The sequence below is a fragment of the Miscanthus floridulus genome, chromosome 12, assembly GCF_019320115.1.
Source record: "Miscanthus floridulus cultivar M001 chromosome 12, ASM1932011v1, whole genome shotgun sequence".
NCBI lineage: Eukaryota > Viridiplantae > Streptophyta > Magnoliopsida > Poales > Poaceae > Miscanthus > Miscanthus floridulus.
The window spans coordinates 55,081,664-55,108,394 of record NC_089591.1 but is presented as its reverse complement, the minus strand read 5'-3'; the positions used below and the strand labels follow the sequence as shown (position 1 = coordinate 55,108,394).

At 45.6% G+C, this 26,731-nt stretch overlaps 4 protein-coding genes across 5 annotated transcripts; all 4 read left to right on the top strand.

Moving 5' to 3' along the window:
- The first annotated feature begins 3,088 nt into the window (after positions 1-3,088).
- Positions 3,089-4,549, top strand: LOC136496422 (endochitinase A-like). Its single transcript, XM_066492089.1, has 2 exons — positions 3,089-3,429; positions 3,559-4,549. The coding sequence occupies exons 1-2, from the start codon at positions 3,162-3,164 to the stop codon at positions 3,960-3,962; spliced, it is 672 nt and encodes a 223-aa protein (XP_066348186.1). The 5' UTR covers positions 3,089-3,161; the 3' UTR covers positions 3,963-4,549.
- A 2,436-nt stretch (positions 4,550-6,985) lies between these two features.
- Positions 6,986-8,978, top strand: LOC136496421 (endochitinase A-like). The gene is made up of 2 exons (XM_066492088.1): positions 6,986-8,324; positions 8,525-8,978. The coding sequence occupies exons 1-2, from the start codon at positions 8,030-8,032 to the stop codon at positions 8,926-8,928; spliced, it is 699 nt and encodes a 232-aa protein (XP_066348185.1). The 5' UTR covers positions 6,986-8,029; the 3' UTR covers positions 8,929-8,978.
- Positions 8,979-10,746: 1,768 nt separating this feature from the next.
- LOC136496420 (uncharacterized) lies at positions 10,747-14,089 on the top strand. Its single transcript, XM_066492086.1, has 4 exons — positions 10,747-11,015; positions 11,912-12,212; positions 12,727-12,969; positions 13,459-14,089. Exons 2-4 carry the CDS (start codon positions 11,970-11,972, stop codon positions 13,732-13,734), a joined length of 762 nt encoding a protein of 253 aa, XP_066348183.1. The 5' UTR covers positions 10,747-11,015; positions 11,912-11,969; the 3' UTR covers positions 13,735-14,089.
- A 5,563-nt stretch (positions 14,090-19,652) lies between these two features.
- LOC136496866 (transcription factor bHLH153-like) lies at positions 19,653-24,598 on the top strand. Of its 2 annotated transcripts, none has more exons than XM_066492629.1 (6): positions 19,653-20,181; positions 23,093-23,304; positions 23,395-23,460; positions 23,576-23,641; positions 23,732-23,785; positions 24,085-24,598. In XM_066492629.1, exons 2-6 carry the CDS (start codon positions 23,140-23,142, stop codon positions 24,208-24,210), a joined length of 477 nt encoding a protein of 158 aa, XP_066348726.1. In that variant the 5' UTR covers positions 19,653-20,181; positions 23,093-23,139; the 3' UTR covers positions 24,211-24,598. The 2 variants fall into 2 exon arrangements, with proteins under 2 accessions (XP_066348726.1, XP_066348725.1); XM_066492628.1 differs by having other exon boundaries at positions 19,674-20,181; positions 23,090-23,304.
- Positions 24,599-26,731: the final 2,133 nt, after the last annotated feature.

The window sequence follows — 26,731 nt, the reverse complement described above, 5'->3', positions numbered from 1 at the left end:
ATCCGTGTGATGACCATCTTCACATACTCTGAACGGATAGCCCTAATCGCAATTGGTAGGAACACCGTCAGCATGAAGTGGTAGTCGTGTGAGTTGTAGCCGGTCATTATGAGGTCTTTCATGGAGACTAGGCTCTTGATGTTGGAAGAGAAACCAGTAGGCACCTTGATACCCCTAAGCAACTTAAGAAAAACCGTCCTCTCATCTTGCGTTAGGTTGCAGGCCGCACCCGAGATATCGACTTTACCGTTCTGAGGCGGTCCCGGGTGAAGGTCCGGCCTGATGCCCAAATTGACAAGATCCGTCCGTGACTTGATACCATCCTTTGTCTTGCCCTTGATGTCCAGTAGGACACCGATCGTGCTTTCGAAGACATTTTTCTCTAGGTGCATGCAGTCGATGGCATGGGGTGTATTCAGTGTTTTCCAATACGACAGGTACTTGAAGAAAATTGACTTCTTCTTGAAAGGAACGGCGGCGGGGACTTCCTCCGTCTGGTCCCGCTTTCGCTTCCTTGTCTGCTTGGGCCCCTCATCAGGCGGCTTCTTCTTCTTTCCAAACTCCACCTGATCCATGTCCTTGACCATCTCATACACCTTTGTCCCCCAACTAGTCTGCGTCGGTTGATCACGCTGCGGCTCGTCCTAATTGTCAAAGTATTTGTTCATAATACTTCTTCTATACCTGTGATTTTTGGCGAGGAACCGTTTGTGCCTCGTGTACACCATCTTATTGGATCCCTTAAGGTAAGTGTAGCAGGTCCCGTCGATGCAAATTACGTAGCCGGTCTTCCCTTTGATCTGCCCCGACAGTGAGAAGAGACCGGGGTAATCGGTGATGGTGACAAAGATGATTGCTTTTAGTGTGAACTTCTCCTTGCGGGATGCATCCACCATCTGGACCCCAACATCAAATAGTATCTTCATTTTCTCCATGAATGGCTCCAGGAACACATCTATATCGTTGCCAGGCTACTTTGGTCTGGAGATAAGCATGGTCAGCATAAGGTACCTACGCTTCTGACATAGATGGGGAGGTAGGTTGTACATGGTGAGCACGACAGGTCAAGTGTTGTGCGAGCTGCTAAGCTCACTGAACGGGTTCATCCCGTCGGTACTCAGCGTGAACCTAACATGCTTGGGCTCCTTGCCAAACTCCGGGTAGGCCTTGTCGAAATCCTTCCACTGCTTGCCATCGGATGGGTGCCATAGCTTGCCATCGTCTTTCAGGCGGTCAGATGATGCATGCCAGGACATGAGCTTGACATTGTCCGGGTTCCCGAATATTGCACGCAGGCGATCGGTCATGGGCAGGTACCACACCGACAGTGCTGGACTTTTCTTGTGCGTGTAACCCTCTTCTTCATCGTCCTGTTGAGCCGAGAACTATTTGGCCGCACTGCTCTTCTTTGCCCCTTCTTGTTCTTCTTCCGACCACCCCGCAAGCCTCCCTCGTCTTTTGCATCCACGCGACAACCAGTATTTTTCTTGTACCGACTAAAGCCGTAGTGCAGACAACTCGTCAAATTCTCATACTCATTGCCCCGATACAGGATGCAGTGGTTAGGGCATGCATCAAACTTTCTAAGCTTCATCGCCACTGGCCGGATCAGCTTCTTGGCCCGATAAGTATTGGCGGGCACCTTGTTAGCCGTTGGGTACGTGGTGGCAAGGTAGCTTAACAACTCATTGAAGCTAGTGTCAGACCAACCATGACGACCCTTCAACATCAACATATGGAGGTTAAAACAGAGCGCCGTGCACTCCTTCGGACAATCGCCGTCGTCCTTATAGAGATGATCAACTGCCGCCTGCTTCAACTCTCTGAAATTCTTCAACCACTTTGGGCAACCCAACACAACATCGTCTTCATCGAAGTGTTTGACTAGATCTTCAACAAGCTGCACATCCTCGGGTTGGCTCACAGTATCCTGACCAACTCCACCGTCGCCGGCTTCGTCGGCCATGTCTTGCATTAGATCATCCACCGTGATGTAATCACGACAACTGTTGTCACTGTCGGTTGGCGCAGCTGCTGCTGAAGGATCTTTATTCACCGGTGGTGCTGTCGTCGTCGGCGTCGAAGAGCTCACTCCAGATGCACCGCCACTCGCACCAACTCTTTCGCCGTGAAATGTCCAGACTGTGTAGCCCTCGACGAAACCATACATGATCAAATGAGTTTGCACCTCGCTGTCTCGGTGGGCTTTCAGGTTCTTGCAACGAGAACATGGACATATGGTTGTCATCCGCTTCAGTCTCTCACGGTGAGCTTTACCAGCCGCAATAAACTTCCTTAATTCAAAGAGGTACCGCGGATCATTCACTCTATCGATCAGGTACATCCATTCCGACCTATCCATCATACCTACGAACATTATCCGTCACAATCAACATTAAATAAAGAAGAATTAGGAGAAATTGATGATTTTTACGTCCAAAATCATGAAAAAGAGAGGAAATGACGATGTGAAAGATGAAGCATGCATCTATGATGAATCTAAAGTTAAAGAAATACATGACATCATTTTTTCCATTAAAATTGATCTGGATCTAGATCTAGATCTAGAGAGAACTCTAGGTGATGGAAATAGAGAGAGAGGATGGAAGGAGAGAGGGAGAGCCTTTATGAACCTCTTATGATGTCCTCCTCCCTCAAATCCAAGCCCTTCAACTCAAATCAAAAGTTTTCTCAAATTTTAGGACAAAGCCTCCCCCCATGAGTTTTGAGAGAGGAAGACCCGTGGAGAAGATGAAGGGGTTGTGTTGTGTATTTGTACAGGCTTTACCGCGGCGGGCAAGATAAAACGTCCGCCTCGGTAAATCAACTCTTTACAGCGGCGGGCAGTTTAAAGAGCCCGCCATGGTAAATCGTATTAACCGCGGCGGGCGATTCATACCGCCCGCCGCGGTAAATAACGATTTCCTACGGCGGGCAAATAAGGTGGCCCGCCGCGGTAAACCATTTTCCCGCAACGGGCGCCTCTGCCACCGGTTAACCGTGGCGGACAAAAGAGGTGCCCGCCACGGAGCGTATTTTGGCCACGCTGCGCAAATTGATTCATAGTAGTGCCCACGCCCTGACCTGACCTCTATATAAAGCGACACCAGCATGCCATCTCAAATCACCTCACAGCGCAGGCTGCACCGCAGCAAGGAAGCATGGCAAACTTGCCGACAATCCTCACGGTTCTGGCTCTCGGGCTAGCGCTCCTCTGCGCTGTCGGTCCGGTAGCCGCGAAGAACGTGGGTAACGTCGTCACCCACGCGTTCTTCAACGGCATCAAGTCCCAGGCCGGAGGTGGGTGCGAGGGCAACAACTTCTACTCGCGAGGCGCGTTCCTGAACGCCGCTAACTCGTACTCCGGCTTCGCCCACGGCAAGCGCGAGATCGCCGCCTTCTTCGCTCACGCCACACATGAGACTGGACGTAAGTTGATTGAACCTAAACCTCCACTAATTGCAGAGTGTAATCTTTCTTCCACGGGATGCATGTGGCAGCATATCATGCTGATCATGATCAATTTGGAACATAATTTACACGGCTTCTTCCCGACAGATTTCTGCTACATCAGTGAGATCAACAAGAACAACGCCTACTGTGACTCGAGCAACACACAGTGGCCGTGCGCTGCGGGGAAGAAATACTACGGACGCGGCCCGCTGCAGATCTCGTGGAACTACAACTACGGGGCTGCCGGAAGAGACATCGGCTTCGATGGGCTCAGGAACCCGGACAGGGTGGCGCAGGACCCTGTGATTGCGTTCAAGGCGGCGCTCTGGTTCTGGAAGAACAACGTGCACGGGGTGATGCCGCAAGGGTTCGGCGCCACCATCAGGGCCATCAACGGAGCCCTCGAGTGCAACGGAAACAACGCCGCCCAAATGAACGCGCGGGTGGGCTACTACAAGCAGTACTGCAAGCAGTTCGGCGTCGACCCGGGGAACAACCTCACCTGCTAGAGGAAGAGGAGCCGCGTTCATGCATGCATACTTGGCTGGTGAAGAATAATAAATAACTAGCATGGATGCCCACGCTTCGCGTGGGAAGGAGGTGGGGGAAAAAAATAGGAATTTTTTTTTATCAGGAGAGCAGTGTTACTTTTTCAGGTAAAAAAAAAACTTATCAGGTCGGGTGAACAATATCACGCCCGGCACTGCTGATATACATCGATATGAGTCCGGGAGGGGGCGATGAACAGTGCGCGAGATGTGACATCCCTCACAGTTAAAGTTCTTACTGGCAGGTAACCCCGCGCTTCGCGTGGAAAACAGTGAACGCAAAAAAAAAAAAGAGCGCGGGAAACAGTGAGCGCCTAAAAAAAGGGTTGGTACTGTTCCTTAGCGGGTCGGGTACTGTTTATCATGATCCGGTATTGTTCGTATACATGGGACTGGGTCTGTGTGCGCGCCGAATGAACAGTGATTCGCGATGCGACGCCCCTCAAATTTATAGTCTTTTATAGATATAGATACTCGGCGTAGCATACTTGTAACGGCGCCAGCGTACTACTAGTAACAATAAAAATGCAGGACTCGTGAATAATGAAGCATCTGTGATATGCTAAGTGCCACGAACAATTGGCTGCTGGGTATCTACAATTTGGGTTCAGCACATATATATAGGTGTTTGTTTAAGAAATGAGGTGGTTAAATATTGCTTGATCACTACTCTATTTTTTTGGTTTATATAATGAAATGGACTGATCTCCATCCATCGCCACTTCATCCATTGATCTCCAATACATCACCACTTCATCCACCACAACTAATAAACATGAGGAATGAGGTTATTTCACTAAAATCATCAGTTGGATTTAGGTTGAGAAATTATAGTCAGAGTACTAAATTCATAATGTTTGTACCATTGATAGTATTTTAGTGCATCTCTAAACGGCTCTACAGCCCCGTTCCACTAACATCACACACAAATTTAGAGAACATAAAAAAAACATCCAACAAATGTCATTCTGCATCAGTTTCGCTCTCTAAAATTGGCCTTCTCGTTCTCCGCCCTTGCAGAGGCTCCCTCTCTAATAATTACAAATCTATCAATTCCCATGTACGTCTGGAAAAAATAATGCCGGTACAAGGCTCAGTCCAAGTGGGCTGACCGTACAAGGCCTCCAAAATTTTAGGATGGAAAAAAGACTATTCTACCTCCTTGTTCTCGAATTCTAAAATCACACATTTTACCTCCTAAACTCTCAAAACCGCCCAAATTACCTTCCTGTCCTGATTTAGAGTGGAGTTAAAGGCGATTTTGTCCTTCTTTTAGCTAAAATAATTGATAAATGATAAGGTTTTTAAATCACAGAAAATGTCTCTAAGCTTTTAAAAATTCCAAAAAGGAGGTAGTTGGGATACAACAAATCAAAATAAAATATCAGAGCTCATGAAAATGTCTGAAGATGCTTCAACATAGATTTAGCTCTAGGAAAATGAAAAAGTATGAAATCAAACTAGAAAATTCCCAAAGCATCCTAATTGATATGTAAACATGTTTTGAAAACTTTCCACAACAAAAAATGCAATACACAACCAGCATGAATGCATTCAACATTAATTTATGTTGCCTTCATATTGGTTGCATCTCATATATTTTCCATGCAAAGTTTTTAAAACACTCTTATAGATCAATTAGAATGCTTCTAGAATTTTACTAGATTTTTGTGGACATTTTTGTGGACCCTAAACCCTAAACCTAGTTTTTTTTAAGTCTTTAGAATTTTTATTTGATTTTGTATATCCCAATCTGTCTTTAGAATTTTTTTTTTTGTAAGTTTTAAAAGGTTAGACACATTTTGTTGTGGTTTAAAAACTTTATCAAGTGTTTGCCAAGTTTTTAACTAAAAAGGAAAAAAAATGTCTTTAAACCCGCTCCAAACTAGGACGGGGAGACAATTTGAACTGTCTGAGAGTTCAGGAGGTAAGACATCATGTTTTGAAGTTTGAGGAGAAAAAAATAGATTATAACGTTAATTTATTAGGGAGGTAGAGTAGAATGAACTTTACCCCTACTAAAGTAGTTAGATGCCTTTGGATTGAGTAAAAAATAGGAATATCAAAGGATTCAATTCATATAGGAAAAAGTCCTATGATATCTTTTGGAAAAAAGGAATACTTCCCAACAATTCCTTTGAAAAACACCATGGATATGAGTTTCAGCCTCAGTGTCTTGTTTCCTATGTTTTTCCTACATTGCTTCCAAAGGTATATTCCTAAACTTCAATTTGTTCTTAAATCGTATAGGATTTGAAGTTTTATAGCATTTTATTCCTATGTTTTTTTGACATTATTGCTATGTTTTTTTTTTCCTATTTTTCCTTTGTATTATGTAGTACAACTTTTGTTCCGAAGGGGGGCTTTAATGGGCTTTACGGCCTGCAGTTGGCCTGCTACACAAGTCTGGCCTAAGCATACCGCATATGAGGTACTCCCTCCGGGCAGCTTTCTAAGGTGTTCTCACGTTTTTGAGCTGGGCCAGTTAGTTAGGCGCAACTTTGGTTACCGATGAGCTTTTATGCCGAGCATTCAAGTCATGTGACGGAACACAAAGCATTTTGCAGGCACGAGTGATTAAAAGCTTGTTTTTTATACGCCACTTCCCCCTATTATTCTGCATGCACCAATCGCTTTGTATGGAGTGTCACGGGAAGTTAATAGGAGGCTGCAATACCGACGCATGTATGCCTGCGCAGCAGAGGAGGAGGTGGCAAGGGCAGTCTCAATGGAAGTTTCGTGTAAGTTTTATTTATATTAAATACGTTGCTATATAGGTATATTTGATGACATGATAGTGTATTTAAGAAAAGAAAGAAGAAATGAGTTTCATCGTGAAACTCTTTTGGGCATAATTACCAACTATCTACGAGTCATAGAATTAAATATCTATAAAACTATAGAATGAAACTTTGCATTGGGTGTGAGTGTTTTATCCAAATTTCATTGTCTTGAAAATAACGTCATGAAACTATCCACTGAGACTGGCCTAAGGTCATGACGCTTTACAAAACGACCCAGAGGGAGTATGACTGTACGAGCCAGCGACTCCACTCCAACTGACGTCAGAGGCTTACACAGTGGCAGAGTTGTTGACAGGTTTAGAGAGAGTTCCTTCGTTGCCACTAAAAATTTTAGCACTTCCTTCGTTGCCATTAAAATTTTCAAAATTCTCATACTACCATCAAATAATTTTTAGAATTCCTTGGTTGCCACTTCTGTTAAAACCTATTGAGGTATACTCGCTGACAGTCGGGGCCCACCGTTTATCCTCCGTTAGGGTCGCCAGATGAAAGCGGCGAGCGGACTTGTTCCCAGCGCACTGTCGTCGAGGCTAGAGCTCACCCCTGCGCCACGCATGGTCGGGCTGCAGCTCGCTCGCGCCGCCATGGCCGAGGCTCGAGCTCGCCCCGGGCCGGTGATGGAGATGCCCCTGAGCAGCCCGTGCGCCCGCGCTCCCCAACGGAGGAACGACGGCAACAGTCTGGGCCGCCACCCCGCTCTCCTGCGGTCCTGCCTCCTTGTCACGCTGGCCCGCGTCGCGTCACAGGGTCGGGGTCGCGCAGGCACGACGGAGCGGGTGACTGGGTGCGGCATCCCTGGACGAGGCACTGCGAGCGGGCGGAGCCGAGGACGCGCAGGTCGAATCGCCGGACAAGCAGCTAGGCCGCGGACATGGGGCACCGGGAGGGGCCGAGCGCGTGGCTAGGGACGGCTGCGAAGGCGCGGTGAGCAGGAGGCAGCTGGGTGCGCGAACCGGAGGCGGCCAAGCGGCTCGACGTGGTCAGGAGCTCACGCGCGAACGAAACGGAACGGCGGTGTTGCTAACGGCATGTGACGGAAATGGCAACAAGGGAAACACAAAATTTATTTGACGGCAGTGAGTGAATTTTAGAAATTTTGAAGGCAACGAATGAAGTGCTATAAATTTTAGTGGCAACGAAGGAATTTTCACACAGGTTTATTGTTACACCTGCATCCCCAAGCTCAATATCAAGTCCAGTAGGGCGTACTCACCGACGCCGACGATGATCCTGACGGCCTTGGCTCTTGGTCTAGCACTCCTCTGTGCCGCCAGCCCGTGCTTGGGGTTGGGGAGCGGCGGCACCGGCGTGTCCGTGTCTAGCGTCGTCACCGAGGCGTTCTTCAACGGCATCAAGTCCCAGGCCGGCGGGAACGGGTGCGAGGGCAAGAATTTCTACACACGGAGCGCGTTCGTGAGCGCCGCCGACTCGTTCCCGGACTTCGCGCATGGCGGCACGGAGGCGGAGGGCAGGCGCGAGATCGCCGCCTTCTTCGCGCACGTCACCTACGAGACCGGATGTAAGTCGCCGCCCTACCGCCTATATACGTTCCTTAAAATAAATTGCATGGTTTGATTCGATTCCTTGACGGTGGCTTTTGCCTTCTGCGTACATATACAATACAATACAATACAATACAATACAATACAATACAATACAATACAATACAATACAATACAATACAATACAATACAATACAATACATGTACGTGGCAACAGATTTCTGCTACATCAACCAGATCAACGGGAACAGCCAGGTCTCGTGCGCCCTGAGCTCACAATGGCCGTGCGCCCTGGGGAAGAAGTACTACGGGCGTGGCCCGCTGCAGATCTCGTGGAACTTCAACTACGGTCCGGCGGGGCAGAGCATCGGCTTCGACTTGCTGGGGAACCCGGACAAGGTGGCGCAGGACCCCGTGATTTCATTCAAGACGGCGCTCTGGCTCTGGATGAACAACGCGCACAAGGTGATGCCGCAGGGGTTCGGTGCCACTATCAGGGCCTTCGACGGCGGTCTCGTGTGCGACGGCAAGTACCCCGCCGCGGTGAACATGCGGGTGGGCTACTATAAGGAGTACTGTAAACAGTTCGCCGTCGACCCGGGGAACAACATCACCTGCTAGACGTACCGGAATAGCTCCTGAAGAATAAATGGCCAGGCGGCTGAAGTGAAACTACCATAGTAGCAATAAAAGATGCAGGGCTGGGTCTGTGTTTTTCGACCTGAATAACGAAGAGTGGCGTGAACTCTTGGCGAAGATCAAAATATCTATATCTATCCAAGATTGTTCAAAAATTTCTATAATTTTAAATCTCAAAATATGAGAACTTAAAGCAAATATCAACATATTAAAAAAACTTTAGGTTAAAAAATTATCAACTACTTTTATATCGGGTCGATCATTACAATTTTGATATTAACCATGTGAATATTTAAGGTTGTATGAAAATTCTGAACTTTGAATTTTAAAATCTAACTTAAAACACATATTTGGAGCTATAAGCAACTCCAAATAAAGAAACTTGTAAACTATAAATATGTAGATTGTATTGAAAACTAAAATTTTTGTATAGATAGTAAACAATTGAGATTGTTTGATACTTTTAAGTTTTAATTTTTCAAAATCTAAGAACTTAAAACAAATAGTTGAGATTCTAAACAGTTTCAGATAAAAAACTTATCAACTACAAAGTTGCAGATCACGTCAAGCTCTATAATTTTGATATAAAATTTATCTTAATCTAACTTCATAGAAAGAAGTTATAGTTTTTTAGACAACTACTTCTAGAGGCAGGCCTGCTAAGAGTGTTGTATCTGTTAATCGATTCCTAGAGGTGGACCAGTAGAATTTTAGCCTCTCTTAAATAGAAAATTTCCAGAAACGAGAGTCCTAAGGCAGCCATCTCTGTAAATGTCCCAGTTTTCAACACATCCAGATTTCAGAAATAGTGCAAAAGAGTTCTATCCCCATGAAACTCTCTCTACTCCTATGAAACTTTTATCGTCTCTCTCTTAATCAATACAGTGTTATGTCAGCATATTTAATGCCCACGAAACTCTCATGAACCCCCATTGAGATTGGCCTCGTACTCCCACCATTCCAAATTATAAGATATTTTGTTTTTTCTAGATGTATTGATTTCTAGACAAGTTGTTCGGATTCATTCCTAAAATAATAGTCTTTTTGGGATGTAGGGATTATGTGAAGTACATATCTAAGTGCATAACAAAAGCTACGTATGTAGAAAAGTAAAAAACACTTATAATTTGGAATGAGAGAATACTTGTCTATGTGTTAATAATCAAAAGATCTATTTTTTTACTCATTTATGTTCCTTGTATATTATTACTCACTATTTTACACTTCAAAAAAATATTGTTCCCCACTCATTTCTGTTTCTTGTATATTATTACTCTATTAGTTATATAAAATTTGTGATTGTCTACTCCGCGTCTAGGTGGAAATTCTCTCACACACACCTGTTTTTTTTCTTCTTTCTATCCTAATACTCCCTCCGTCCCTGAATAAATAGATTCCTAGAGTTATCTTAAGTCAAACTTTTTAAACTTTAATCTATTTCTAGAAAAAAAAAACGTTAAGATTTATGGTATCAAATTATTATCATCAGATTTACTATAGAATATATTGTCATAATGTGCTAATTTTATATCATACATGTTGTTACTCTTTTCTTTGAAGTTAGTCAAAGTTAAAAAAGTTTGATTGACACGGATTCTATGAATTGATTTACTTGGGGACAGAGGGAGTAGCATGCATGAAATTGCTTTCAAAATCACAGCTGACCAGGATAATAGGGTAATTAAAATGGTTTTAGAGTTCATAGACATAGTTTATCTGATTTAAAGTTGGAGAAGAAAATCTGGACTCCCGCAGTAGGTCGTGAAGACAAGCAAAATACAATATTTTCTTTTCGAATCGAATTCCAGGTCTTTTGAATCAGGCCGTTTGGTCCATGGGCCGGCCTAACTCTAGTCCAAGGCCCGCAGCCACGTGGCCGACGTTTTTGGGCCTTGGGAAGGCGGCGTATGCCGGCCAGAGGTTGTTGAGCGGACGGATCCCAGCCTCCAGCGGAACCCAATCTAGCAATCCTTCGCCTCCTCGCTCGGTGCCTCGGTTCCTGCCTCCCCGTCCGCCCTCCGCCTCCGTCTCCGCTTCCCCAATCTGCCGACGCCACCGTGGGTCTCCAGGTAACCACAACACTGACGCCTCTCTCTGGTGTGGATAGCTTCTTGGCTCTAGGCGCCTCCCAGTTTTGTTTGATAGGGTTTTAGTGTGCCTATTAGGTGCGGGATTAGGATGTGTGAGTGGAGCATTTTCATTTTTCATGAGTTTGGAATTTGGATTGCTCGGGCGATGAAAGGGTTGATGCGGGCGGCAGGCCTTTCGTATGAACTTCACACTTCACTCGGCATAGCAAATAACTATTCGTTCATTCGTTGGATACTTGGTTGGATGGTACTGTACTGTTGTTCTCTGATTGGGGTTTGCATGCTGAAATTGAGAAACAGGGGCTGCGAAATGTCCCAAATCTATGACACAATTTGGAGCACGTGTAATGGAATTTAATGTTAGGAGTTAGGAGTTAGGACTACTCACTAGTTGATGTACTGCGTTTATCCAGCTTTCAAGATGAGTATCAACTTAACTGGTCAGGATCTGCTAAAGTTTCACTTTGTTGGTGTTATCAGATTAAACATGACCTCCACCATTTAATCTTCATTACACTTGCTATCTGACTCCTTAATAGGAAAAAAAATATTACAACGTTCTTCCAGATGTTCTTTCAGTCTTTCACAATATCCATGCAGAACTCAAGTTCTGAAATGGAAACGTATGAGCAAAATCATGTCCTCGCGTTTAGAAGATCAGATCGTGTTGCTTTCTTAAGGAAAATTTGTGACTTCTGGAGTTCTGGTGAATAATTTTGATCTGTGACTACTGACTACTACTGGTGACTAAAAACTGATATGCCATAGAATGGAAGCTATGTCTTTTTGCTTTATATTGTTTGAGTTGATACTGATTTTACTTTTATACTCTTATCTCAGATTTCTGTGTGCTTGTACTTACATCTCTGTTTCAGTTGTACTGTGTTAGGCCTTTGGCTCTAAGCTATTCTGGGATTCAAGAAGTACGGAAACATGAGCTACTTCCAAGCTACAATACACAAGCCTCATAGTACGCTCACTGTGCACAAGCCAGTAGCTGGTCTTGGAAGGGCCCGTGAGCTACTTCATCAACATTCTCTATGCCCACATTCAACCAGATCCTTCAAGCTGCAGGAGCAAGTTTATCCAAGACTTTTTCTAGTATCTGCTTGCCATAAAAGGCTTGGTCCTGTATATGCTTCGAGTGGGAAAGAGAACCCTAAGATTACCAATGATGTAAGCAGTTTTGTTGCTTTCCCCTGGAATTCTTTCCTTCTCCCATTTTAAGCTATTATCATGCAGTAACTGTTTCTTTTACCTAATGCGGATCATACTTCCCACTTGTTATGTTATCGTAAGAATGATGTTGTAAAACTTGTAATGCTTGTTGGTACTGACAAAAGGGACATGCTTATCACCTTATTTTTTATCTTCTTGCTATGGCATCTGAATTCTTGGAGAGCATTGTATTGGGAACTTGTTTATTTCTGTATTGCTTAGCAATTTGAAAAGTTTGATCTGATCTGGTATTCTGTTTGAATATTTTGGTAGATGTTGAACTAAGGTACTCTGTTAAAGTATTTTGGTTGGTACTCTATGTGTTATACTAAATTTAGAATAATGTAGAGTGATATAACTCTATTTGGTTGGACTTCATGCGCATGACAATTTTGTGATATAATTCAAGCATTGTAGCACGTCCAAAAGCTTTTTCTATAACAATGTGCTAATTTTTATTGCCTTTTTCCAGCCCTTCTCAATGGAATCTTTGAACAAAGCTATGGCAGAAGCAAAAAGGCCAAGGTCAATTCAAGATGTGCTGATGGATCAAATGGCTAAGATTCGAGGATTAGGATCTGGTGGAAATGGAGGAAACAAAAACCGTTATGGACGTGGTGGTGGTGGTTCTGATGGCCCAGAGGACGAGTCTTTTAAGCAATCATTATATGAGATGCTCCAGATTTTGATAGCAACTGTTGCGTTCATACTTGTGGTAAGGTCATCACTTCTTGTTTTACCAGTTTGTAGCATTATTCTATATTTTTAGATGAAGTTTTGTTAGCCCGCCAATTTCAAACCATCATTAGCTTTTATTCATGGGGATGGTACAATTGCATCATAATACTGTATTTTCATTATCTTGAAATACCATTTTTCTACCCACGCTATTAGTTAAATAAGGAAAAACAATAAGGATTGCTGGAGCAGAGAATATTCAAATTGAACCTTGATGAGCTTAATGAGATACGCATAAACAGTATACTTTAATCTTTTGCAACTATCCATGTGGTTTTACTTTTGTCAAAGAAACACACGTATCATGTATATTTGGATTGGTCAATGTGAACCGACTTATAGGGAACACGATAATACTTTGGCAGTACGTTAACAGGGATGCAGAACTGGATTTCACAAATTAACATCAGTACATGGAAACTATTTTGCTTTCTAAATCACTCTTTTTGTGCCCTTTGTTATGCAGTATATCCACATAATAAGAGGGGAGGAGTTATACCGCCTTGCTAGGGACTACACCAGATATATGGTTACTGGGAAGAGAACAGCTCGACTGAAACGTGCAATGCTAAACTGGCGCGATTTTTCTGAGAGCATCACCAAGAAGGATAGTGCACAAGAAGACTATTATGGAAGATCAACTTCTTCCGAGTCCACGTGGTGGCAACAGCCCCAACAGCTCGTTCGTCGTATGGAGGAGCTCTGCAGAGGCTATTTGCGCCCGCACGCGCAGGAATCGTAGTTCGGAGGGTCGTACCGTTTTGTCGGCCTCTGAGTTTTCCCGTTGTGGTGATGTAGATGAGCTTGCTGCTCAAGTGATCTGCTGGCGTTGGTCGTCCTCGCCTGGTGCTGTGAACGGAGTACCTACGTGTGGTCTGTGTTCGCTACAGAACAGAAAAGATGGGAGAGTTTCTGTTTTGTTTCTGTCACTTATCAAGACCCGGCTGCTGTACCTGTGATGGTCTGTCCGTCAATGCTGCTGTACCTGTGATGGTCTGTCCGTCAATGAGATGCCAGTGGCAACTTGAATGCTACGTCTGACGGATCATAACTGCATATAGAACGTATGAGTACCAAAAAGACATGTTAGTCTGTTAGCTTGTTGGTTCCAGCTAATCCAAACCAGTCAGGCAACGGTGTTTTTTTCTCGTAATAAACCAACATGAGTTAGCCTAAACCAGCGTAGAAACCAACCAGCTAACATTGAACTTTTTGTGACAAGTGTGTTGTTCGACCGTATTGGTTTCCACTTTTCTGTGGAATGGCCCTTCATTTCACAGAGCCTGTTTGCAATAGCGGAGTTTTCTTTTCCCCGCCGCTCCACCTGGAAACGTTCATTCCTTGTCATGGTCGTGTGATTGCAGATTGCGTTACAAACTTTCTGATTCTGATGGAGAAATTTGACCACCTGTATATGTGTTTTGGGTGCACTCTTGATTTTCCGACGCCATGAACGTTGAATGATAGGTTTGACTGGAGCCAGTATTTGATTGATTATACGCTTCAGCAGTCAGCACCCGTGATGAACTTGGCCGTTTCTGGTGTCTTGATTAGGAAGCAACGCATGATTAACCCAGCGCCATAACAAATTCGAGATGGAACGGAACAAACTGTCCTCGTCTTCTATATGATCGTCCAAGTACGAATCCAGATATCCAATCAAACAGGTCATAAACAACAGGGTCGTGGTTGGTTACTCCCTAATGATGAAACCGCGATTTGCGGAGTAGCGCGGCCGAAAACCAGGTGCCACCGCATGAAGACGTACGTGCCGTGTCGACCGCCGCAGGGGCGAATTAGCAAGCTAAGCACATGCCATCGCCGAAAACGAGTTAAGCAAAGCACCCCATCTGGGTAGACACGTAGGCTTTGCGACTTGAAGCGGACGTGCCCCCCCGGCCACTTGCACGAGCGGCACCCTGAACTGCCGGGGGGCTAACAGGAGCGATTGCTTCCCCGCGGAAGCGCCAAGGCTGCACCGCGTCACGATTCGCGACCGTACTCCCGTTTCACTTCCTTTGTCTCCATTAAAAAAATAGTCTTTTCTGTTGCAGACTTGGGCTCTAATGATTTTCAGATGCTTCGCTCATGCAAGTGGCTCAGTTAGCCAGGTTACTTGTGCTGGAACTTGCTTATCTGAGTTTAAATTCTTGACTTGACAGGGTGCTCGCATTTTTCTTCTATTTATTCCAAAGTTTAACAACCCTATTATTTTAGTGATAAACAATGTAATCACCGGCAGTGACGCATCCATAGGGACTTCATTAATCTTGAGACGTTTAGATTTTCGGTCCAACTTAGTTCTTCGGGGGTATTCTAGTGTAGAATATATGTATGTGCATTTATAAGGGTGAGTATATGCTTGTGTATATAAGCGTTCGCGTATATGACGTGCCTCGCAAAAAAAAAGATAATATATAAAAGCGGGTAGCTAGCTTTTCATTTTTACATTTAGAGCTTCTCTACTTGAAAATATTTTTTAAATAGTTTTATTTGTTTGTTTCATTTAGTTTCCCTCCTTCCATGTCCACTAATTCCATTATTCGTCTCTTTTTTCTTTTTATTATCACTCATTTTTTTCGTGGTTGTGCAATCTCTGCTAAGGCCAAACTAATGAGATATTGTTCATTGTGTCGCTAACGAATGAAAAAACTGAACAATGGACACCACAAAAAGGTATATTTTTGTGGGCTATCCTCAGTTCAAAAAAATGTAATTCTTGTTTTTCGATAAGTCAAATGATATTAAATTTAACTAAATTTATAAAAAAAGTACAAGCATTTTTAATACTAAAAATAAATATCAATCATGGAATATATTTCTATAGTACACCTATTTGAAGTTATAAATATTAATACATTTTTTATAAAGTTATTAGTCAACATAAGGAAGTCTGATTCCATCTTTTTGTAGACAGAGTTAGTAGATAGATAAGAATTTATTGCTCATAATTGTAACATATTTCCCGCTCTCTTTTTTTTTTTAAAGGATGTACTCTCTTTGTCCCCTTGTGAAGGAAGCTTTGGAGAGTAATCTATACAATAGTATTAAGAGCGTGCAGTCCAGCGTTCCCGATCTGTCTCACGGGAGCTGCTATGAGAAGATTTCAATTTATGTAATATAAATATGTGTCGTCGTGAATGTAATAGGGTAGCACATGCTCTAGCTGCCATCGGGTGTAAGTTTCCTAGTGATTGTAAAATTACTTGGGAGGAGGTACCTCACGAGGTTGAGGTCTTGGTGACCGGCGATTTAGCCGGGACCAATGAGTAATAAAAAGTCTGCAAGTCTAAAAAAAAATCAATTTTCTGTAGTTGCTTTAAGTTAATCTTTTTTAAGTTTCAGCGAGTTTATAGAAAGGAGCGTCAAGATTTATGCAAATAAATTAGTATCATTAGATATATTATGAAAATATTTTTATCATAAATTAGTAGTCATTTGGTGTCGTGAATATTTATATTGTTTTCTATAAATTTAATTAAATCTAAAAAGTATAATTTAAAACAAGTTCAGAAAATTGATTTGGTGAGAGATTACATAAGAAACGAGCAAACAAGCATACGGCCGTTCGTCTTTGAACTTTACCTACTCAGCTGCTTCTACGATTTGTTTATAGCGGTGCTAGAAACCGTCTGAAATATGTTCAGCTCAGAGGACCAGTTCATCTAAAGACGGCCGCCGGACAATCGGCCCGGGCCCATGCCCTATCGATTTTGTTATCGCCCACACGCATACACGACCAGCGCAAGTAGCGTAGGTCTAAAAGAGAGTTTACTGCGATATGATACGATACGATGCCAAGTTGCCAACCCGTCGTAATGGAAACTGGTCTAGCACAGCGCAAATTGGGGTGAAGCAAAGATGGACGAGTCGATGCAGCGGCGCAGCAGATAAAAATCCCTTTCAGGTCGCGACTGCGACTGCGACTCGCGAGAGGCGGTGGAAGCGCGTGGACCCCGTCCGTCCGCCCCGCCCATCAGGTCCAGGGCGCACAGCCGTCGCGTCGTGTGGACTCGTGCATGGCGCGCGCTCTGATGAGCTGGAAGCTGGAATGCTGGATGATGCAAAGAAAAGAAAAAAACGATTCGCGCCGCGGTCGCCGTCGCCGTGGAGACGCGCCAGCCGTGGCGCGGACCGGGACAGGCGGGACAGCGACCGACGACCGGGGCCGCGCGCAGCCCGTCCCGTCCCTTGAACCAACCAACCCCCCGCCTGCAACCAACCTTGCATGCAGCAGCAGCGAGCCGAGCGCGTGCCCGGTCGGGCGCGGCACCCCCCTCTGGCTCTCTGCCTGTCAACTAGTGCATCCGTGCAGGCAGGCAGTGATGCCGTGAAAGGCGAGGGGCACGTCACGATGGGGGTCACTGTTGGATCATGTGAGGTGAAGCGGAGCCGCCGCCGAAAGAGATGAGGTGAGATGAGATGAGATGGGATGAGATCTGCGGTGCTGAGACAGGGATTACTCGAAGACATGGCGGACCTGACTGGGTTAAACTGTCGGGGCACGCACGATAGTCAAGATTGACTCGGACCCGGAAAAGCGAAAGGTCGATACGTGTACTGTCGGAGCATGCATGCAACGCAACGCAACGGATCCCGTCAAGACAAGCGGCTCGTACGTACGTAACCCGGTTATTAACTGAGCAGTCTAGAAGTTCGTACTCGATCAAATGGGAAAGAAAAAGGCTGACCCAATCGTGTATACGACCGACTCATGTGCGCCAAACAGATGCTCCAGCGTACAACATCACATAGTACACAACAAAAATAAGTAGCGTGAGAATAAAACTACTTATTCCGAGTTTTGATACTGTGCTAGTGTACTAGCATAGACGACCTACCTCAGCAAGCATGCCTGATTTCGCAGAGTTGTTAGATCATACTCACTGCCTCACTGGGAAATGGAACCAGAACCTACACGCTGAAAAATTCCACACTGTGCACGTGTATGGTAAAAAGCACTTGCGATTTCTCTCCTGTTTCCAAGTGCTGCAAAGAAAACGAGACGAAGACGGAGGCAAAGGAACACGAAGGGAGACACATGTGCTCTTTGCAGACGATCCGATCCTTCCCAGAGCCAGCCAGTCACCACCTCGGTTTGTTTGCTTGTTTTTTTTTCAGCTAGAACAGTATTTTCTCTCGTAATAACTCAGTGAGAATCGTGTTTTTCAGCTAAGATTTAGACGAGCGAATAGGACCGATGGATGTTGTACGCACGCATTGACGCATACGGCAACAGAGGAGTATACGTGCCGCAGCTCTGGCAGAAGGCGACACGCGACCACCGACCCGTGCGCAGCCCCGGCCCCGCCCTATCCCTCGGTATCCCTGTCCACAGACCACGGTCCACGCCCCGCTGCACGGTGCGCCGCACCTGGACAGGGTCCGTGTTCCCGCCCGCCGCGGAAAAGTCGCCTTCTTCCCGTGCCGGAGCATGAACGCACAGGGCACCGGCACACCTTCCCGTGCCGGAGCATGAACGCACAGGGCGCCGGCACACTTCTCACTTGGCGCGGAGCGGCACTGCACGAGCGCCACACGCGACGCCAGGCCGAGATCGATCGGCAGCAGCAACGGCAAGCGCGCGCGCGGCCGGAACTCAAGTAGTACGTACTACTGGAGTACTCCAGGAGCAATAAAACCCTCTCGGGTTGTCGCCGTCCGGCTCCGGCCCCTCCTCTCTGGCTCGCTGCCCTGCCGCTGTGGGCTGCGCATATGGCGTCACCTCCTGTCCTCGTCTCTCCGCTCCTCTCTCCACCCTCGGGATGCTAAGGGGTGTTTGGTTCGAGCTATTAAATTTTTAGTAGTTACTAAACGATTTAGTTATTTTTAGTAACTTCAGAGTTACTAGAGAGGACTAAAGCCTTTTTAGTAACTTTTAGTCATAGCGTTTGCTTAAAAAGTTATTAAAGTGACTAAAAACTACTAAATTTAGTAACTATTAGACGAACCAAACATGCTCTAAGACTAACCGCACCGCGCACTTGGAAGCTGGCCTGCAGCACGCGGTACCCTTCCGCGCACCCGCACCGCAGGCCTGTAAAGCAGCCGGTACCCTACCGGCCAAATAGAGAAACGCTACTTCCGGCGGCCGTGCGGGGGCACACTAAACACTGTAGCGAGAGGGAGAGTTGGTGAGAGAGAGAGGGAGGAAGGGGAATAAAATATGAAATAGTGAGTATAGAGTATGGGATAGAGATAACACAGGTGCGAGAGAAATGGGTATAAAATAGAGAATCTCGATGACTAGGATAGAATATTTATTTTTAGAAATAAAAATAGAGGTGGACAAGTGCGGATAACCTTAGCTGTCACGGAGGCCGATGCATGCGACGGAAAAAAACAAAAAAAGGAAACGGAAAAAGGAGCCGCGGAAAAGCCATGAAAAGCGGACGGAAGTGCTAGGCGCACATCGGATACACATACTCCAGTCCACACGCGAGGTGAGTGAGTGTTGCCACAGCTCGACATCGACATGCCATGCCAGGCACTCCTCCTCCCCACGCTCGTCTCGTTCTCGTCCTTGCCAAAGTTGTCATGCCTGAACCGGTACAAGCTGGTGTGCACAGCATCTCCTTTTCCCTTGGCCCTTTGCACCTGTAGCCCATCGGGGAGGTGCACCTAACGATTTCGTGATAAGGAACCCCATTTGTTTGTTTTCCGTCGTTAGCGCAATTAGAGTGTAGTCGGGATATAGTTTACTTTCCTTACAAAAATACGTACTCTGCTCGAGAAAATCTATCTATCCATCTGCAGGCCGCAGCACACCACCCCCACCCAGGTAGCAATAGCAACTCTTCTCCTCTGGCTCTCTGTATATAAACTCGTTCAGGGCCGGACTCCCTCTTCCCTGATCCCCAGATGTCCCCGGGCCGGCCCCTCTGCACCCGTCCGTCCTTAAACCCTGCGTAAGCCTCGTCCTCCTTCTCTTCTCCTTCGGCAGGTGGTTGCCTCCCGGCAGCCTCTTCGTTCTCCTCTGTGTGTGTGGCGCGGCCGCGCGGGTCCGGCCGGGGGAAAGGGAAGGCGGTTGCACGCCGGGAAGGCGGAGAGAAGAAGCGCACGCCCCGCTCTGCCGCTGGTTCGGTCGTTTCCCCGCCGGTGACACAGCCAAGCTCGTGCCATCTCCACCGCAATCGATTCCCCCCTGTGCTCGCTCTCCTTCCGCACGCACTGGTCGCCGTTGATCCTGGTAAGCGCCTCTCCGTTTCACCTTTTTTTTTATCAAGGGGGTAACCCTCTCCAGATAGTTCTTGGACTGGTATTGCTATGCATGCATGCTCGTAGCTACTCTCCGTAGATAGCAGCTTGTGTTGTGTATCATCGATCGGTGAGCTTACTATACCAGCTAACCGCGCGCCGGTTAACCATGGCGATGGCTTTTTCTTTGCCCGGTCGGTCTTTCAAAAAGGCTTTTTCTTTGCATGCGTCAACATCTGCCTGCCATATTCATGACCCTTCGGCTTCTTGTCGTCTCACCGACACGCACACGCAGATAGAGAGAGAAAGAGTAAAGAGTACGGAGTAGGCAGCCATGGCGTATGCATGTAGAGATGGCGCGGCGCAATGCGCGTAGTAACGTGTCAGTACGCGCAGGCAGCCAGCGGCAGGCAGGCGGCGAGCGGTTCTCGGCTGGCTCGCGTCCTTTCCGCACAGCTGGCTCCCGGGTGGCTACGGCTACGGATATCGGCCTACGTCGGCGACCGGTTTTAATTAGACGTTCGATTAGTCTCTCTGCTAACGCAATTTAATTTTGGCCTGCTGCCGATAATGGATGTGCTGCTAGTGACGTCGCGACGAGGGTAGGACAGGACGATCGAGCGTATTCAAGGCCTCCCACTTTGGTTTAAAGGCTGCTGGTGCTCTCGATTGATTAGGCATCGATCTAATGATAGCATGTTCACTTGTTGTTCAGCTAGGACTTATCAGTAAGCCAACAATATTTTTTTCTCATAATAAATCAGCATCAATCAGACTTATCAACCCAGAAACTAACCTGTGTGAACTTATCGACCAGCCAACAAGCTCCGAGTAGATTATCTTCATCGTACCGTACCGTGTACTGTACACAATATACAAACAACAGCACAGTGGACAATTTTGCCTGAAAGACTGAAACCGGTCAACTAGCTCCTAGTGTCCTACAGGCATCTGGAGCTCTGAACTTAGGCCCCGTTTAGAAGCCAAAAATTTTTGGTTTTGGGTACTGTAGCTCGTTTGTTTGTATTTGGTAATTAGTGTCTAATTATGGACTAATTAGGTTCGAAAGTTTCGTCTCGCGATTTCTCACCCAACTGTGCAATTAGTTTTTTTTTTCGTCTACATTTAGTACTCCATGCATGTGCCGCAAGATTCGATGTGACAGGTACTATACAATAATTTTTGGGAACTAAACAGGGCCTTACACGTTTCTAATGCTGATGGTGATGGATAAGGATTACCTTAGTTTATTTGCTCTGACCAATAATGCGTCTCCTGCAATTGTTTTAAGCTCAACTGGGAACGAAGACATGGTCTCCGAACTCGCTAAGTTGTAACTTAAACTCTGCGGATCCCCGCAGTGCCTTGTCTTCTCCAGCGTGATCACTCCCAACCAATTTTTTTATGCTGGCGGACAGAACCTTCGGATAAGGTCCAAATGGCAGCATTGGATTTCGGAAGCAAACAAAATCTCCAATTAAAAGACGAGCAGTGTCTATTATATATAAATAAACTGGAGAAAGGTGGCTGGCCTTCATTGGATTTGGAGGTGAAAGAGGAGGGGCAGCGGTAGAACAGTTCTGATGCGCAGAATCTTGTAGTGCGGCTGCCACCCTGCACTCGCGTCCAAAGGTGGAGAAAGAACAGGCTTTTCTAATGACCTAAGAAAAAGAACATCATGTTCGTTTGATCATATCAGTCATGCTTATTAGTTATGATATAGTATTTTTTCTCATAATAAAACAGTATTAATTGACTTATAAACTACAGAAATGATCAAACGAAACAGGATGCAAATTCTTTTTTCATTTCGTGCACTGTTGGGACTGATTTTCCAGAAGGAAGTTCCTGTGTAGAAAAAGGTTCCTCAAGTTACTTAAACCCTTGACCTAGTCTTGTCGTGCCGATTTTTTTAGTATTGTGTTAGTAACAGTACTAATTGCGTGTCCGTTTCACACTTGCTAAAGTTTAGTCATCTAAGGTCCTGTTGGGCTTACTCCATATTCAATTTGTTCGGCTTCTTTTTTCAGCCGGAACAATATTTTTTCTCTCACAATAATTCAGCCGAAACAGTGTTTTCAACCAGTTTCAGCTAAGTTTTAGACCAGCGAACGGGGCCTAAATCAGGCTTCTAAAGTTTAGTCACCCTATTTGATTTGGTAGACTAAAAGAGAATAAAAGAGACATTTTAATCTCTTTTAATCAGGTGAGGTAGCCTGACTAAAAGTTGGGCTTTAGAGCATCTCTAGCAACTCCCCAATACTTCTCCTATCCTCATAAAACTGTCACATTAGGAATGGCTATGCTTTTTTTTCTCCAGCAGTTCCCCAATACTTCTCCTATTTTTGTGATTATCAATATTTCTCTCATCTCCCCTCAAAGAAAGGGGAGATACAACTCTCTCAATATCATAGGGACCATCCCAACTATTACTTTTCAGTCATATTTTCTTTTCCACTCCTGTGGAACCTACCTATATGGGTATGGGGAGATATATTGGGATACTGCTGTAGCATCTCCTCCAATAAATCTAGAAAGTGATGTTGGGCTATTCCAATACCGTCTTATTGGGAGACTATTAGAGATGCTCTTAGTCCTATTAACTTTAAGCAATATTTAGGTGACTAATTGACTAATGCATCTTTTAGTCTAATTTAACGTAGCGTTTGATAAAAGTAACTAAATGAGACTAGATTTAAGAGGTAAGGAGTGAGCAAACATCCAATAGTACTTTAGACTGTCACTAGCCCAAGACCGGGCTTTTGGAGCGACAGTGATTTTCCATGAAACCGACATGTGAACCAACGGGCTACAGCTGTAAAAGTCAGCTTGTACCCTAGCAGGCAGGAGCAACTGAGCAAGGAGGCTCGTCTGACCTACGCTTTCCTCCCGAATTTCAGCAGGAAAAACAGGGCGGGCAAGGAGCTAGTGTGAGCCGAGGGTGAAGAAGATGATGATGGCTGAGGTGGCCAACCACAGCAAAAGGAATCACACCGACAGCTACTTCAGTGGCAAAGCCGTCGCCGCAGCCGCCGCCAGGCCAGAGGAGTTCGGAAGCATGTCCTCGAAGAAGCCGAGGAATACCAGCCCAAGAATCGCGCCCGTATCACCAAAGGTTCGCACTGTATGATGTTAGTGTCGCACCTCTCGTACATCGGAGCTCCCATGGCTGTTTGGATGAAGTTTTCTTGCTGCGATCGAGCAGGAGAAGAAGGACAAGATCGGCGAGAGAGTCGCGGCGCTCCAGCAGCTAGTGTCACCGTTTGGAAAGGTACCAGTATTTTCGAAGTTTTCGCTGTATTCCTGCTGTCTTTGTCATCCGCGCAAGTGGAATTTCGTCTTGCAAGCGCTGCAATCACCTTTGCTTCTGGTTGCTGTTGCTGCAGACCGATACGGCTTCTGTCCTGCAGGAGGCATCGGGGTACATCAAGTTCCTGCACCAGCAACTCGAGGTCTTTATTTCAGTGACCGCAGATGGCACTATGATCTTCAGCTTTCTGATCCTTCATTTCCGCTGATGGCAATGGAACCAATCTTTGCAGGTCCTGAGCTCCCCTTACATGCGTGCTCCTCCGGCTGCTGGCACTGTGCCTGAGGTGAGCTCTCGCCATCCCTCGTGTCCTCTGAATTCTGAATGCAATGTAGAACATGCTAAGCTGAATTCTGTATGCAAACCTGTAGAACATGCTAAGCTACTTTCAGTGCTTTGACCATATAAAGGGAAAATACAAGTTAGAATCCTGAACTTCATGCTCGAAAAAAGAATTCTGAACTTGACCGAATTTGAGGGAAACAAAACTCAAGTCGATACACCATTTCTTTATTATTTCGTGCAAGAAACCTAGCACGAGATCATATCATAACACGCGTGCATCCTGTTTGGCATGTGATCCAGGATCCCGAGCACTACAGCCTCCGGAACCGCGGGCTGTGCCTGGTGCCGGTGGACCTGACGCTGCAGCTGACCCAGAGCAATGGGGCCGACCTGTGGGCGCCGGCGAACACGACCAGGCGCAAGTGAGGAGAAGACTGTCGGCCTCGGCCCTCGCCTCTCCACAGTGCTCTCCAGGAGGGGAGCCGTACTGGGCCTGGTCTGCCCGGAGGAAACCGAGCAAGTACTACTGCATCTGCATGTGCGCCGTGGAGTAGAATCTCCAAGCGCCTGACCCAATTCGATCTCCTAACAAGAAACTAAGCAAAGCGTCGTCCGTATCAGCCGCCTTGCATTATACTCTGTCTGGTCTCTCCTTGTCGCCGTATATGTGTGATCAGTTGATCACAAATGGAAATGGCCCGGAACTGCGTCTCTATGTGGTACTAGTACTATGTAACTATGTGTTTAGTGACATGTGAATTAGCAGTCTGTGGCTGTCAGCAAGTAAAGCGGCAGGTTAATGCCTGTTCCTTGATATGCCTAGTGTTATGTGTCTGCCGTATGCTCTCTCCCTCTCTCTCTTTCAGCTGTGCTGAACTGCTGAAACTGAAACTGAAACTGCACATTCAGGCAAGGCAGAACCTAACTGTCGATGTGCTTGATCGTCTATGAAGTTATGACCGTGGAGATCTTTTCATGTTGAAAAATGGTGTTATACGTCTTGAATGTGAAGCTGTCCGGTGGTTGAGATTGAGACAAGCAAAAAATCCTGAACATACATATACTAGTAAGCAATATTGGGCTCTGTTCGGCTGGCTTAAAAAACGGTTGATGCTAATTTGTTGTGAGAGAAAAACACTGTTATTTTGCTGAAAAGATATGGCTGATAAGTTCAAGCGAACAGGGCCTTGGTTTCTGAATTCTGATAAAAACGGGTTCCGAAAGAGGAGCGCAGAGAGTCCAAACTGGAGTCGGAATGGCCATTCATGCATTTCTTCAGAGGATGAATCTTCGTTCGATGCTACTGCAAATTGAAGATCAAATCGTTCTTGACGCGTGTTTTTTCTTTTTTTTTTCATGTATTGCCTCTTGCCTCCGTTTAAATTTTAACTAAATATGTAGAGAAATATTGATCTTTATGATACATGATCAATAGATGAATAATGAAATACATTTTATAATAAATCTATTCAGAGCATACAAATGTTTATACTGTTCTTTATAAATCTACTTTACTCCAAATCTAAGAAAATATTTTTTGGAGGACAGAAAACACTTGTTCTGATGGGCCTCACTCGCACAACGTTGAACCGAGAACCGAAGCCCACTACGATTGGGCTTTGCCATGAGCCCATGGCAGCGTCTGCATTTGTACGTACAAAACTCGTTTGATTTCAGGCACTGATGAGTACTATAAAAGCTCTCCAGTCTGGTGTTAGATGCGAGGTTTAATCAAAAGAAAGGTACGTTTAATTTCTGTACCGATGCCAACTGTGCTAGTACAGTCATGGACTGCGACCGGGCGGACCTAACTCTGGGGCCCCACGCGTTACGGGGCTCGCCCTACATCTGCGGGACGAAGCAACGCAGGCCACAATTTTGATCGGCAGCGGCAGGGCCCCAACAGCGACTGTTTCCGAGTCCAAAGAATCCAACTCATCATTCATCACGAATCAAAATTAATTAGTGCACTGTACACCGGACGAACCGTGCCGCTGAAAAACAAACCTGAGGCGCAGGCGCCACTACAGGATCCCGCGAGGGTGTGTTTGGTTCCCCTCCTAAATCGTTGGGTATGTGATATATGCACGTAGTATTAAATATAGACTAATTATGAAATTAAATACATAGATTGAGATTAATTTACGCGATGAATTTTTAAGCCTAATTAGTCCATGATTTGACGACGTGGTGCTACAGCAACGTATGCTAATGATGGATTAGTTAGTCTTAATAAATTCATCTCGCGGATTACTGACGGATTCTGTAATTTGTTTTTTTATCAGTATCCGAACACCTCACGTGACATCTAATGAGACACCTCTTAAACTTTAGTCCATGCATCCAAACACCCCCGACCGTCCTCACTGGAGCTGCTTAGCCCAAGCACCACTCTCAGTCCTCCGATTTCGGGGCATGTTTGGATTGCGGGAAATATTTTCTGTTTCTGCATTTTTCCTGTAAAATTTCTACGTGATTCATGCGAAATTCATACATTCCAAACGGGCTCTCGGTAGGCCCGGGGGCCAGGATCAAATGCTTGGGAGGCCGCGATACAGGCTACTGTGCACGCGAGCATACTTGCACGCTCCACTGCACAATATCACCGCACTGCGTCGTGGTTCCCAACTGCGAAGAATTTGACCCATAGGCCATAATAAAGAGTTCTCTTTTGTTTACTTCTGCATGCAACGCCGGAAATTTTCTTCCTCTGTTGCTAAGGCCTTAGCGTTAGCGACATGCATCTCAAGCTGTCAGCTCTCTACCTCAAGGTGACAAAATATCGTGGGACAAGGTATGGCTGAGATCGAAGCACTCTCCGCTTGGAACACACACTGTAGACAAGTGCGCTGGCCCGCGGCAGGTTCTGCCATTTTTTTTTTCTTTCGAAGCAAAGCAGATTCTGCCAAATGGAATGGCTATCCATCAGAAAATATCAGCGCTCCAT

What these genes read in the sequence shown, in the direction of transcription:
- LOC136496422 (XM_066492089.1), top strand. Translation starts at nt 3,162, where the DNA reads ATGGCAAACTTGCCGACAATCCTCACGGTTCTGGCTCTCGGGCTAGCG. An exon ending in CGCCACACATGAGACTGGAC is followed by an intron (nt 3,430 to 3,558) that starts GTAAGTTGATTG and finishes TCTTCCCGACAG; the next exon opens with ATTTCTGCTACATCAGTGAG.
- LOC136496421 (XM_066492088.1), top strand. Translation starts at nt 8,030, where the DNA reads ATGATCCTGACGGCCTTGGCTCTTGGTCTAGCACTCCTCTGTGCCGCC. An exon ending in CGTCACCTACGAGACCGGAT is followed by an intron (nt 8,325 to 8,524) that starts GTAAGTCGCCGC and finishes ACGTGGCAACAG; the next exon opens with ATTTCTGCTACATCAACCAG.
- LOC136496420 (XM_066492086.1), top strand. Translation starts at nt 11,970, where the DNA reads ATGAGCTACTTCCAAGCTACAATACACAAGCCTCATAGTACGCTCACT. An exon ending in ACCCTAAGATTACCAATGAT is followed by an intron (nt 12,213 to 12,726) that starts GTAAGCAGTTTT and finishes GCCTTTTTCCAG; the next exon opens with CCCTTCTCAATGGAATCTTT. An exon ending in CTGTTGCGTTCATACTTGTG is followed by an intron (nt 12,970 to 13,458) that starts GTAAGGTCATCA and finishes TTTGTTATGCAG; the next exon opens with TATATCCACATAATAAGAGG.
- LOC136496866 (XM_066492629.1), top strand. Translation starts at nt 23,140, where the DNA reads ATGATGATGGCTGAGGTGGCCAACCACAGCAAAAGGAATCACACCGAC. An exon ending in TCGCGCCCGTATCACCAAAG is followed by an intron (nt 23,305 to 23,394) that starts GTTCGCACTGTA and finishes GCGATCGAGCAG; the next exon opens with GAGAAGAAGGACAAGATCGG. An exon ending in TAGTGTCACCGTTTGGAAAG is followed by an intron (nt 23,461 to 23,575) that starts GTACCAGTATTT and finishes CTGTTGCTGCAG; the next exon opens with ACCGATACGGCTTCTGTCCT.